The following is a 13,400-nucleotide window of genomic DNA, read 5'->3' as shown; positions in this document are numbered from 1 at the left end:
TTTACTACAAAATATATATATATATATATATATATATATATATATATATATATATATATATATATATATTTGGTTTAAAGAAGTTGCGGTCAATAAGGTATGGATCATCAAAACACCAAACCATCCAATGTAAAGACGAGTTTTAGTGCTGGTTACCCAGTTACAAAAGCGACCTCATAGGTTTTCGCTATCACATCTCTCTAAAATAACCATCATGGTAAAATCTTGGTTTATTTAAAGTTAATTATCAAGGAGTCGCAAACACATAAATGATCTATAGACTATAACTAGAATAAAGGGCTTGTTATTCAACAATATATAATGATTTATATAGTGGTGTCAACTAATACCAATATCTATTGTGTGCTGTTATTCATTTAGATTCATACAAAAGTGGTTTAAAGACTATTTCTTTCAGTTTTGAATGTAATTATAATTTATATTTTCCACTATAACGTCTAATTAATATTATGTACTTCGTTCTCAAGTTGTTATTATCTAATTTTACATATATGATAATTCAAATACAACAATAGTTAATGATAATTTGGTAAAACTACTATTTTCTCTCTTTCATTTATCATATTTTCTTAAACTTTGTAAAATAGTCAGAAGCAACACTTATTTTAGGAGAGAGCGAATATAATAAATATTAATTAAAGTAAAAAAAAATGCACCCTAAATCAAGGTCTTGAATCTGCCACTAACTACAATATGAGAAAAGTGAATACCACATAGGCCACATATAGTTTGGATTACGCTCCAAACGAGCATCAAATACTCAATCTCCTTGACAATATCTAGCCTTAAAAACTAACAAAACAATAACACCTTAGTTGGGAGTATTCAATAAGCTTCCAACTCTGCTTCCCTAGCATGATAAAAATGAAGCCAAAGAAATGTTGAAATTATGAGAGATATTTTCAAAATATATTTAGAAAAGCGACATCTATTAAATTGGTATAACGAAATTATGGAGACATAACATGATAGTTGGTTTAGTGTGATTAGGGTTTGAACTCGGTAGCAAAGATGAAGAAGCGTGTTGAACACCACTAGACCGAACCATCATATATGTTCAAGTAATGTTCGTTATTGATATATATCTTTAGATTTAACAATGATTCAAATGAAAAGTTGCTTCTCTACACAATTGATATGAGTTTTTCTATACATAACGTCATTATAGCAAAAACCATAATGCAGATTTCATGTTTACATGAGTCAAACTTCTGTCAAATTTATTTGTGTACCACTCTTTCGTTTTTCTAGTACACGAGATTAAATGAAAGAACTTTATTCTGTAAAATATCATTGATCTATATATTTGATGTCAACGTACAATTCATTTTAAAGTTTTCAAAGAATCATAAAAATGATTTGTGTGTTAACCAACATGCATCCAATATACATAGATTGGTGGATGCGAATCAAACTTAAAGCTTAATGTGATGCATACAATTTAAAATTTATTAGTACAACTTTCATTATCATCATTTTATCTTTTTCTTGTTCAAAATTTCCCTACTCAACTATTTTGTTTCTTTTTGTTTGAACCCTCAATCATACCCCACTTATTAGTTATAAAGAAAAAGGAAATAGAAATACATTCATACAATAGATAATATTAGTCTGAGTTGATGACTCTTTTTAAATAACCAACTAAAACTTTTTTTCTTTTTACAAATTGAGATATAATTCAATCTATAATAATTTTTATTATGATAAAATACTAATAATATAATCATTCCCTAAAAATATGCACAATTTTATATTTAACTAAAAAAATATAAATTATCTTATTCAAAGAAAAAATATACAGAAAAATGCCACTAATGATCTAGCTAAAGTTTTTGGTCTTTTATTGGTTTAATCTTAAGTTTGGGACCTTCAATTATAAGAAGTTATTAATTTTGAACTTGACTCTAAAATCGTTGATCTTAATATTTCTCATATTGATTTTGTTTGAAAACAAAAATGAGGGAACCAATTCTCTAAGCCAACTCCACTAAAAGGTAGTGTTAAATAGTTTATTGATATTTTTACAAATATTCAGCCCATTTTATATTAATGAAAAATGCTATTTGCATTTTGAAGTAAAAAAAAAAAGAATTTTATAAACCTAATTGCAATTTTGATTATACAATCACTAATTTTTAATTTAAAAAAATAAGAGAAATACAAAAGTGTTAAAATTTTAAATAAAGGGGCAATGTTGCAAATAGGTTAAAATAGAGTACCATGGTAACTACACAAATAAATAAAACGCATCATCGAGTAGAAAAGGGTTTTTGATTCCGTTTCAATAGCAGCAGACATTCAAAGAGATAAACGGTGACCAGCAGATTTCTCTCGCTCTCTCTCTCTCTCTCTCCATCGATCGGTGAACATCGTATTCCCCATTCCACTCTCAATCTCTTAAATCCATAGTTTTTTTTTTCGTTTTAATTTTTCCCCTTTTTAATTACTCACTTCGGTGTGTATTTTGTGTAATGTTTATGGTTTTTTATTATTTTTTTATTGTTCCAATTTCTGATTATGTTTACCCCACGAATATTAAGCTTAAAAAGTTGATATCTTTAGTTGTTATCGTTAATTAACCCATTTGGGTTTTAGGGTTTTCAACTTCTAACACTATTTTTATTTCTTATTGTTGTTATTGGCTATAAGGGATTTTGATTTATTTACTGACATTTTCTTGATTTTGATTATTGATTTAGTTTATCAATATTTGCATTAATGTTCTTCATTCTCTATATTCTATTTGTACTTTGATTTGTAATACTGTCTCAGTACTCTGATTCTCTAGTTTTGTTTACTTAGGTTTCGGTAACCATGGCTGATGAAGCACAAATTGATGTGAAGGAGGAGGTTCCTGATGTAAGTTTCTACCATCGATGATTAATAATTTTATATGTAATGTTGTCAAATAGAAGCTATAGTGTAGAGGAATTTGAACAAATTGATATTGTTCCATGATATGCTATTTTGTACAAAGTGTTGGCAAATAGAGGCTATAGCTGTCTATAGCACTGTCTATAGCTGGCTATAACAGATATGTGCAAACCTCAATTTTCTGCGATTTGCAATTGATAATACTAGTTTTATGCATTTGTTTCCCTATGCATGTTTTTATATGATTGATTTAGTTCCTGGTATTCCTAGTTGGTGCTTCAGTTTGTTTGTGCTTCAACTCTCCTTGATCTGTTGGTTCTTCAGTTTGTTGAAATTGTGCTTACCATTTGATGCCTGAATTTGTTAATTGCAGATTGCACCATTTGATCCTACTAAAAAGAAGAAGAAAAAGAAACCCCTAATTGTAGATCTTGATGATGATTCAGTGGACAAGTTGGCTGAGAAAACAGAAAATCTGTCGGGTATCTAAAATGAAATAGCATTTTTTTTTATATTTTATTAATTAACGTTTTTTTGTCTTTAATGCTATTGTCTGTGGCATCTGTTATCGTGGCTGTGCATGATTGATTCTAATTAGCTTTTCAATTGCAGTTTCTGAGGGATTTGACAGTACGTTAGCTGGTGCGAAAAAGAAGAAGAAGAAGCCTGTAGGTTATTTGACATTTTATGCAGTTACATTTACCAACAATTTTTTTTTGTTGGAAGCAATTTCACAATGTTGTTTGTTGTTGATTATAGGTTGATATCAGTAACTTAATTGATGAGAGTGGTGATGCAAAAATTGATGATTTGGAGGGTAAGCTGTCTCTTCAACAGATAAAATTTATGTAATGTCATTAGGGAAGTTAATTGAATGCTGAAGATTTTCTAAATTATCTCTTCAGATCATGTTGAAGAAGATGACAGTGATGCTGTTTCCTTGCAACCTCGTTACCCTTGGGAAGGGAGTGATCGTGATTATCACTACGAGGAGGTATACAATATTTTGTGTGCTTTCTGTTATAATATGCTTCTCCCTTGAAGTGTCGGTGTACAATTATTCTCTTTTGCTCTTATCCTCGCCTAGTTACATAAATGTTTCTTAACTGTTTTTCTTTGTATATGTTATTTTAAATATTTGGGTAGTGGTTCTTGTGGATATCAACTTTTATGTCACATATTAGTTTTACCGGCTGTATATTCGGTTCTTCAAGTGCCCTTTTATATATATAATCTTTTGCATGCTTTAGATTCTTTAACTTGTTGAGTGACGATCTATGCCCACCTTCTCAAGTATGCGACTGATTATATGGATTCTGCTTTCAAGGGTGTTTTATCCTTGTTGGTTCAACAAGTGTCTTTTTTATGCCACTTCATATAATGTCACGTTTATTGAATCATTATGTTATTGGTGTGGGTTATTCAATAATAGCTTCATGATATATTATTACGTTATGCATTCTTATTTTCTCTACTTCTGCTCCTGGTTTGTTGAATTTTTGTGTGCATATTCTTCTGATGTCATAGGTAGTATTGTCATAGTTTTGCTTTGAGTTTGTTTCATTCCAATGCATTTTGATGTTTTTTCTGTGCAGCTTTTGGGCAGGGTGTTTAACATTCTACGTGAGAATAATCCAGAACTTGCTGGAGACAGGCGTAGGACTGTTATGAGGCCTCCACAAGTGCTTCGTGAAGGCACAAAGAAAACTGTTTTTGTGAATTTTATGGACCTTTGCAAAACGTATGTTGATTTTTTATTCACCTGTTTGTTCCATGTATAATACCTCTTGGCATTTTTTTTCCATGTTACATCATAACTTATTTCTGTTTCCCATCCTCTCTTTTGTTGATGTCTTGCTACTCGGTCTTTTAGGATGCATCGTCAGCCAGATCATGTTATGGCTTTCTTGCTTGCGGAATTGGGTACAAGTGGCTCTCTAGATGGACAGCAAAGATTGGTTGTGAAGGGAAGATTTGCACCAAAGAATTTTGAAGGAATTTTGCGACGATATGTCAGTAAGTATTGTTTGGATATTGAATTGCTCCATATGAACTTTTTAGCCTTTTGGATCAAAGTTGACCTATGTTCTGTTTTTTAGATGAATATGTCATTTGCCTTGGATGCAAAAGTCCGGACACAATACTTTCTAAGGAGAACCGATTGTTCTTTCTCCGTTGTGAAAAGGTGAAATTTCTATGTGCCCATTTCCTCTCTTTCTGTCTATCTCTTATGGGCTGTGAGTAGGCATTGCTTACCCTCTCAAATAAAATGAAGGTTTTCTTGCCTTTATAGTAAATTGTCCACTGAATCTATGATCAGTTAATTTAGGCAGTGTTTCGATGATTTTGGTAATTAGTTTGTTCAGATGATGGTCAGTTACTTTTGGTTCAACTTCTCTATAGTCAAAATATTGTTTTTCATGTTTTTTCTCGGGTAATTTGCAATGACATTTTTTTAGGTTTAATGAAATAAATCTCACTATTTTTGCTTCTAGTAACTAGTTTCAGACATATTTTGCCATTTTCATCAATTTTAATTTTTATCAAACAATATACAATTTTGTGTATCTCTAAGTTGGTATCTGAAATTGTAGAGTGCATGTGAATTGATCCTTGGAATTTATATTTTGACCATAACATATGTGAATTGATCCTTGCAATTTAAGGGGCTCAACAAATATACTTCTGAATGTATTTCTAAGAGGCATCATTTTGTGCTGTTGGGATATCTTATAACTGTAGTCTATTTATTGATTACAGTGTGGATCAGGAAGATCAGTTGCACCGATCAAAGCTGGTTTTGTTGCTCGTGTTGGCCGTAGGACCGCAGGGGGGACATGATTTTATCTTTCTTTTTCTTTTTAATCTAAATGTGTAAACTAAGGGAATAAACCATTTCCCAACTTTTGACCTATACATACATGGCGTATTTTGTACTTTGGTTGAGTTTATTTTCGCATATTGCAGTACATTTTCGGCATGTTTTCTATTATGTTGATGATTGCTTGAGTAACTTTTTAGTAAATAAGATAAAATGGTTATTCCATTTATTCTTATGAGTTGAATGTGGAAATCATAAATTTTAGGGAAATGTTTTTACTACACCCTTGGTGTGTAGAGACCCCTTTAAGGAAAAGTTGATAGATATAATAACAAAGAAAGATAATGAGTACAGGTTAGGTGTAAAATGCAGTGTAGAAAAATCATTGTTGTATGTTACCCATAATTGATCAACACATTACATAGTACAGTGCAATGAACTCTTCCCTCAAACTCAAAGGCTTTATATGCAATGTAAGGTCACACCTTCAAAACACAAGTGACAACCTTGTTGTCTTGGTCACAATTAACCGTCTAATGGTAAAATATAATTTTACATTTTTTTTGGGTGTTATAATAAAATTTTACTTTTTAAGAATTGAATAATATCTTTCTGTAAATACACAGACAATTTTAACTAAAATTAAAAATAGTGTATGTATATTATTTTCAATGATAAGTATTTATGTCATGAGTTCAATTGATAAAATAGAAATAAAATATACATATTAAGTTCGGGTTCATTTAAAGTAAAACTTGGTGAAGTGAGTAGATTGATTGTTGATATTATAATCACCTATAATTGATTATGTATGTGCACAAAATAAAAATTATTTATTAATAGTTGATATTACTCACTTTATCATTTAAAGTGAGTGTTCACTTTTAAATGAGTCAAATCTCACGTAATGGAAAGAAAATGAATTGTTCACTTTAAATGAGTCAAATCTTACAAAAGAAAATGGATTTATTTAATTATTTTTTTACAATTATGCCAATTTGTTATTAGTTTCTAAAATATATTTATTTAAAAAAAATGAAGAGATGTGATTGGATAGATACAAAAAATATATTTACACTAACAACATATACCTATTAAACCTAAATGTTACATATATTATAAGATTATTTTGGGCTCAAAAAATCCTCTTCAAAATAAACTGAAGGAATTCAAAGGTGTCTTGACATTTGTATAATATGCATAGATGTTTGTATACTTTTATTCAATTATATATTACTATGAAATATTACAACATGCAGTACCATAAGCTTTTACTTGTGGAAAGCAACTTCAGTTATTGTTAAAATTTTCGACCATTTTCAAGTATTTATTATTGTAAACCATGTGTAAACTTTTTCCACCATAAAATCCGCATTACGATAGCCATAAAATTTATATTTATAAATAAATAAAAAATCAGCAGATTTTGCTTCATGTATTGCTATTATTTTTGTCAAATTCATCAACCATGCAAATATAAATATAAATGTTCTTGTTAATTTAAATCCTAACTTCCGTTCTTATGGTTGGTTATTATTCCAAACAAGGAATAGTTAAAACAAGTAAACAAAAATTAACATTGGTATCATATTAATATCTTGTCTCATTATTCCTTCAATAATATTCTTTAAAAAAAAAAGGATTAACCATATTTCCAACTTTACAACAAAGTTAGAGAAGGTGGTTAATCTTTTTTCCATTTTTTTTTGCTTTCTCTTTAATCTAAAAATCAAACTTCTACATGCTTCCATCATAACAATATTTTCATCACAATGTCTCTAAAGAAATCAACAAAAAGATCTCTAACATCAGACATGGATGGAACCGTGCGACAAATGATGAAACTAATCGAAGAGAATGGAGATTCATTTGCACAAAAAGCTGAAATGTATTACCAAAAAAGACCAGAATTAATTTCTCTTGTGGAAGAGTTTTATCGCGGTTATCGATCTTTAGCCGAACGTTACGAACATGTAACAGGCGAATTATGGAAAAATATACCTTCTGATCTTCAATCACAAACTTCTGATAATGGTTCTGAACCAACTTCTTCTTGGCCTTCTCCTTCTCCTCGAAAATTGGGACGTAGAATATCGAGTAATCGCGCTGCAGGGTTCGATTTCTTTCTTGGTACTAATGGAAATAATAGTAATAATTATGGTTATGATTCATGTCAAAAAGATGGTGATGGATGTTCTACTTTGATGACAGATTCTGATGATGAATTTGATGATGCTTCATCTAATAATAGTTGTTCTGGTTTTTTCGTGAATTCAAGTGATAATGGTTTGAATAAAAAGGTAGTTGAATTGGAAATCGAGTTACGTGAGGTGAAAGAAAAGCTTTTCATTTATGAACAAGAACATGGTGAAGATTTTGGTTCTAAAAACAATGCATATGAACAAGAATTGAGGAATTTGAATGAAAAGTTGAGGCTTTCTGAAGAGGAAATTCAAAAAATGAAAATTGAGGTTGAAAAATATAAGTCATTGGAATCAACACATTTGCATGATGATGATACTAATGAATTATTATCATCAACAGAAGAAGATATTAAGATGGTAAAAGAAAAGGTTGAGGATTCAGATATGCACATTGCTTCATTGAAATTTGAGGCAAGTAACTTGGCTCACAAGGAAAGTATTCAGAATTTGCAGGATCAACTTAACTTTTCTCACAAGGAAAGTTCTACTTGGAAAATGAAATTCAATTCGGAGAAGAGAGATAACACTAAACTTCAAGAAAGAGTTTCAAGGTTGAAAACGAGTCTAGCAGATAGAGAGCATGAGATAAATGATTTGAAAGTTGTTTTATCTGATACAGAGCAAAAGAGTTTCTTTCAGAGAGCACAACTAAAGACTGAAGTGTCGAAACTATTGACACAAAAAACTCATTTGGAAGATAAGATTAAAGAAACTCAGTATGAAAAAAGTGATATGGAAGAGAAGCTCAAATGTGAAATTGAGATACTGAAGAAAGATATTCAGGACAAAAAGAACAATATAGAAGATCTTAATATGAGACTTGATGATTTCAATGATGAAGTTGAAAACATGAACATGCAATTGGATCAATTACATATGGAACATATGAAAATGAGTAGTGGAATGGAAGAAGCACTAAGACATGTTGTGGAACTAGAATCTAGAGTTAAGGAATTAGAGGATGAGATTGAGAGGCAAAAGATTGAAATATTAGAAGGAGCTGAAGAGAAACGTGAGGCTATAAGACAATTATGTTTCTCACTTGAGCACTATAGAAATGGATATAATGTGCTTAGACAAGCTTTCCTAGACAACAAGAGGTCGCCAATTTTGACATCATAATGAATAGTTTTAAATTGCAGTTGCAGTTATGCTGCAAACATTTATATTATGGTAAAATGCGGCCGATGCGGTTGGAGAAATCTCGAAAACCTTTATGTTGCTGCTGCAATTACAGTTTGAAAACGACCATGTATGTGATCTTGTACATTTACTAGTATAATTTTTCTTTCCCTTTTCTTAACCTATTTTTTGTGTCTGAGATGTATTTCTTATGCTTTGGATGAAATATTTCTTATGCTTTGTGTCATGAGAAGGTAGAACATAGAGGTGGTAGCCATGGTTTGATTGATCACTTGTCTTGTTTTGCATATTTTGATTCTAAGTGTCATTCAGTTTTGTTAGTTAACTCTGCATGATAAACATTTCTTGAGGAGAGAGTCCATAGACTGAATAAATTGTCTAGGTTTGTGGACTAGAAAATTTCAGATATTTGTATTCTCAATCTTTTTGATGAGTTGCATGTAAATTTTATCATCTTCCATAAAATAGAGACATCAAGTATATTGTTTAGATTTTTTTTTTAATTTATATATCAAATATACAAATTGTGCTTATAAAATAGGAAAGAGAGAATATATCAATTGACTTTACTACAATTGGTTCTAATCTCTCCAAAGATTCCAGTAAGAGGCTCAATGTTACCCATTTTAATAATGGAAGCTTTAAAATCTCTTGCAAAAGCATGTGGATTTCTACTATAAAATCTCACCAACTTGTCACTTTGACTACCATCTCCCTTAAAGAGTTCTTGATCAGAATGGAGAAGACCTTCTTTACCAATTAAATCCATATAATATGAGTTGTCAAAAACTTTTGATGTAACATTATCAAATGGATATTCCAAATTGTCATCACCACCATTTATAGGACATATCCTTTGTAAGGAAATTGCAAAATTAGGGTCTATGTTGGTGTCATTGTAGATCCTGTCCTTAAAGGTAGTACATCTAGCTAATCCAATAGTGTGTGCACCAGATAGAACTACAAGATCTTTAAGGTTTAGCCCTTTAGACTTAAAATTAGAAACAAGTTGAGAGTAATTGAAATTTTGGGTAGGAAGATTAAGATCAGCATCTTTCTTTGAAGCAATTTTAGCATCTCTTCTTCCTAGTAGCACTTTGTACCAATAGTTTGGACCACCCAACTTTGAAACAAAAACAAAATAAAATACATTTTTTAAAGCAATTACGTAATAAAGATCGATAAGAGAATGCATAAATATATAAGGTTTAATTGCAGTTTTGGTCCCTCTATTTTAGATGAATCATGAAAATAGTCCCCTCATTTTGTTTCTCCTGTTGGTCCCCAAACAAAATTTTGGGATGGAATGTCATTTTTTTGCGCTTATTTAATCATGCAACAATTGTACCTGAGATCTATGATCATAAATGGTGTGAGGTGACTAAAAAAAATGAAATTTCATCAAGTTTTGGACGAAACTTCTATTTGAGAACCAAAACAAAAGAAAAATAAAATGAGGGATTATTTTAGTAATTCAGCTTAAATAACGGAATCAAAACTGCAATTAAGCCAATATATAATTCTTACAATGGAGACAGAGTCACGAGCAGCTATGGCCAATATATCTGCACATGATACGACAGAGCGATTACAAGCTTTGTCAACAGCTTCTTTAAGATTATCAATCATCCAAAAGCCTCTAAGAGAATCAATATTTGAGATGGCACTCTTTTCACCTATGAAGGTAGGACTATCATCCAACAGAACCGATCCATCACACCCCTATAGCAAAATTAATCAACAGATTATAGAATAATATATGATGAAATAGTTATGATGAAATGTGTGTAATGTTACATTGACAAAACAGTCATGGAAATGCAAGCGCAGTAAATGTGCTCCCATGCGTGGTTTAATGGACATAAATTTGTGAAGAATGGAGTGAATGATTGGCAATGCTTGAGGACAAACATCATCGTAAAAATCAGAAGTTAGTTGTGCATAGGAATGAGAATGAATTAATGTGACAAATGTTGTGGCTGTTAAGAAAACGGTGATGAAATATTGGATATGATGAGAAGTCATTTGGTTTGTTCTATCTCAAAGCTCAGCTTTAAGGAGGTTATTGATTTGTGAATTGAGTTTTATCGAGTAGGAGTGTATTTATATAGATAAATATAGACTAGTATTATTGAAAAATAAAATTCGACAAAAATACAATACCTTATAAAATACAATAAAAATTATGTTTTATTTTTTTTATAAAATATTAAATATTGTATTTATATCTTATTTTATATCAAATCTTATATTTCAATATATTACTTGTAAATATATAGCTCAGTCAAGAGTTATGAACTCATAATATTTTTTTAATGCATTATAATATTATTTAAATATAATTCTTTATGTCGTCTCTTAACTTAATTTCAATAACACTTTAATCTTTTATTCTATTTTTTCTTCTTGATTTAGCATTTTATTTAATTTCAAGTAATAATTTGATCATTTATATCGTAAAATGTCAACAATGTTATCATTTATTTACAAAAACTTATAAAATTTATAAAAATCGTCAAACAAAACTCATAAAACTCAATATCAATTTCAAGAAAATTCAAATATTAATCAAATGCATAACTCAAATACTCAAATAAACTCATATTTTCATCTCCAACAACATAAAATTTATCAAATAAAAAATGAAAATATGAGTTTATTTGAAAATTTGAGTTATGCATTTGATGAAATTTACATTATATTGAAGAAATGATAAATAATTTTATGGACTTTGTTTGAAAATTTTGATGAATTTTTATAAAAAATAATAACATTGTTGACATTTTAAGACATAAAGGATCAAATTGTTACTTAAAATTAAATAAAAGACTAAATAAAAAAAAAATAAAAGATGAAGTGTTACCTGAAATTAAATTAAAGGATTGTGAGAGTATTTATACCTATTCTTTATAACACAATTTTTGTTATTTTATAAATATATTATTTTTTGTAAATTTGTGTAAATTTATATATATGAAGAAGAAATGGGACAATGTAAAAAGTTGATAAAATTAGGATTAAATACAAATGATTTTCACTCCAAATTTTCTTTATTATGAAAAATGATGTTTGTTGCTTAACTTAATTGGGTAACTAATAACGATTTCTAAAAATACACATGAAAAGTTGGGATTTTTTATGGTATAAATAATATGGGATAAGCGAGAAAATGTCTTTTAGAGGTGTGAAAGTGAGATTTCAATTTTCTTTTTTTAATTTGAAATTGAATTAAAGAGGTAAAAAGAGAAAGACGAAAGTGGTAAAAATATTTATTTAATGATAATGTGGCAACAATGAATTGGTTGAGTGACGCCAATTAAAATATTCTTCAAAATAGGTCTCAATATGTATATTATAAAGATGTAATAGAGGTTGTTTATATAACAAATCGTATTGGCTTGTGTTTTTATATTGTTTGTTTTCAATCATAGATAGAGATAGACAAGAAAAGAATAAAAAAGTAATCTATTATAGAGTTCGTCACATCATATCATACTGTTCATGATGTGGTATAATTTTTATTGTACGTCTCAAGAAATTGTAATGTGTGAACATAAAGGACACATTAAATATTAACAAATTTTGGGTTTTGTTAATGTGTATTTTAGAATATTGGTTAAGAAATCCCATACTAAATTTTATTATAGAGCAGATCAATTTTTAAACTTTTTAAAATTTGAATATACAAATTTTAAGATAAAATTTTTATATTTGATTTTTTAATATGTATCTTTAAGAAATTTGTTATTACTTTTTTATTTATAAAATTTTACTATTAAATAGACGATATTAATTTTTATATTCTATTCTACACATGCATCTAGTCAAATGCTATTAAGTTAGTTACTAAAATATTTCCTAATAAAATTTATATTGAACAATTTGATTGGATATACATGTAAAAATATTTTATATATGTCAAAGTATATAAATTAAATGTGGTATAATTTATTGTTGTCACCTCAAAATATCGTGTTCAAATTTCCTTAAACAATTGCAATTCGATCACTAGTGCCGCAATAAAAAATTTCCCTTAGCTAAAAAAATATAAATCCTAAGAGAATAACTCTTAATCTTTTTGGTCAAAGAACAACAACTCTATCTTTCTTGTCCAATGAAACACTTTAGTATTGTACGCAAAATACTTGACAAAAAAAAAATTATTTTTGAGCAATTTGTTTATCCTTTTTAATAAGATCATATTCAAATTAAGTGATTAAATTCAAACGATTAATGAAATTCAATTAAAGACAAATTATTAAAAAAAAAAAAATTAAATTCAAATTTAATTGGAATAATTTTTGTCACAAAGAGATTCATAAATTTTAATTAGTGGA

General features: G+C 29.0%; 3 protein-coding genes across 4 annotated transcripts; 2 read left to right on the top strand and 1 right to left on the bottom strand.

Annotated features, from left to right (window-relative positions):
* Window positions 1–2,244: 2,244 nt before the first annotated feature.
* LOC101508874 (eukaryotic translation initiation factor 2 subunit beta-like) lies at window positions 2,245–5,831 on the top strand. 2 transcript variants are annotated; one of them, XM_004500324.4, is made up of 10 exons: window positions 2,245–2,383; window positions 2,824–2,880; window positions 3,269–3,377; window positions 3,508–3,563; window positions 3,655–3,712; window positions 3,801–3,889; window positions 4,491–4,636; window positions 4,769–4,911; window positions 4,995–5,080; window positions 5,656–5,831. In XM_004500324.4, the coding sequence occupies exons 2-10, from the start codon at window positions 2,836–2,838 to the stop codon at window positions 5,734–5,736; spliced, it is 813 nt and encodes a 270-aa protein (XP_004500381.1). In that variant the 5' UTR covers window positions 2,245–2,383; window positions 2,824–2,835; the 3' UTR covers window positions 5,737–5,831. The 2 variants fall into 2 exon arrangements, with proteins under 2 accessions (XP_004500381.1, XP_004500380.1); XM_004500323.3 differs by having other exon boundaries at window positions 2,254–2,392.
* A 1,523-nt stretch (window positions 5,832–7,354) lies between these two features.
* LOC101508560 (protein NETWORKED 4A) lies at window positions 7,355–9,173 on the top strand. The gene has a single exon (XM_004500322.4). The coding sequence runs from the start codon at window positions 7,489–7,491 to the stop codon at window positions 9,040–9,042; it is 1,554 nt and encodes a 517-aa protein (XP_004500379.1). The 5' UTR covers window positions 7,355–7,488; the 3' UTR covers window positions 9,043–9,173.
* Window positions 9,174–9,541: 368 nt separating this feature from the next.
* On the bottom strand, window positions 9,542–11,156 carry LOC101508237 (peroxidase RIP1-like). Its single transcript, XM_004500321.4, has 3 exons — window positions 10,861–11,156; window positions 10,591–10,785; window positions 9,542–10,186 (listed from the first exon to the last, which is right to left on the bottom strand). Exons 1-3 carry the CDS (start codon window positions 11,086–11,088, stop codon window positions 9,620–9,622), a joined length of 990 nt encoding a protein of 329 aa, XP_004500378.1. The 5' UTR covers window positions 11,089–11,156; the 3' UTR covers window positions 9,542–9,619.
* Between the last annotated feature and the right edge of the window lie 2,244 nt (window positions 11,157–13,400).

This window comes from Cicer arietinum, chromosome 5 (genome assembly GCF_000331145.2).
Source record: "Cicer arietinum cultivar CDC Frontier isolate Library 1 chromosome 5, Cicar.CDCFrontier_v2.0, whole genome shotgun sequence".
In the NCBI taxonomy this organism is placed as follows: Eukaryota; Viridiplantae; Streptophyta; class Magnoliopsida; order Fabales; family Fabaceae; genus Cicer; species Cicer arietinum.
This window is presented reverse-complemented; position numbering and strand designations above follow the sequence as displayed.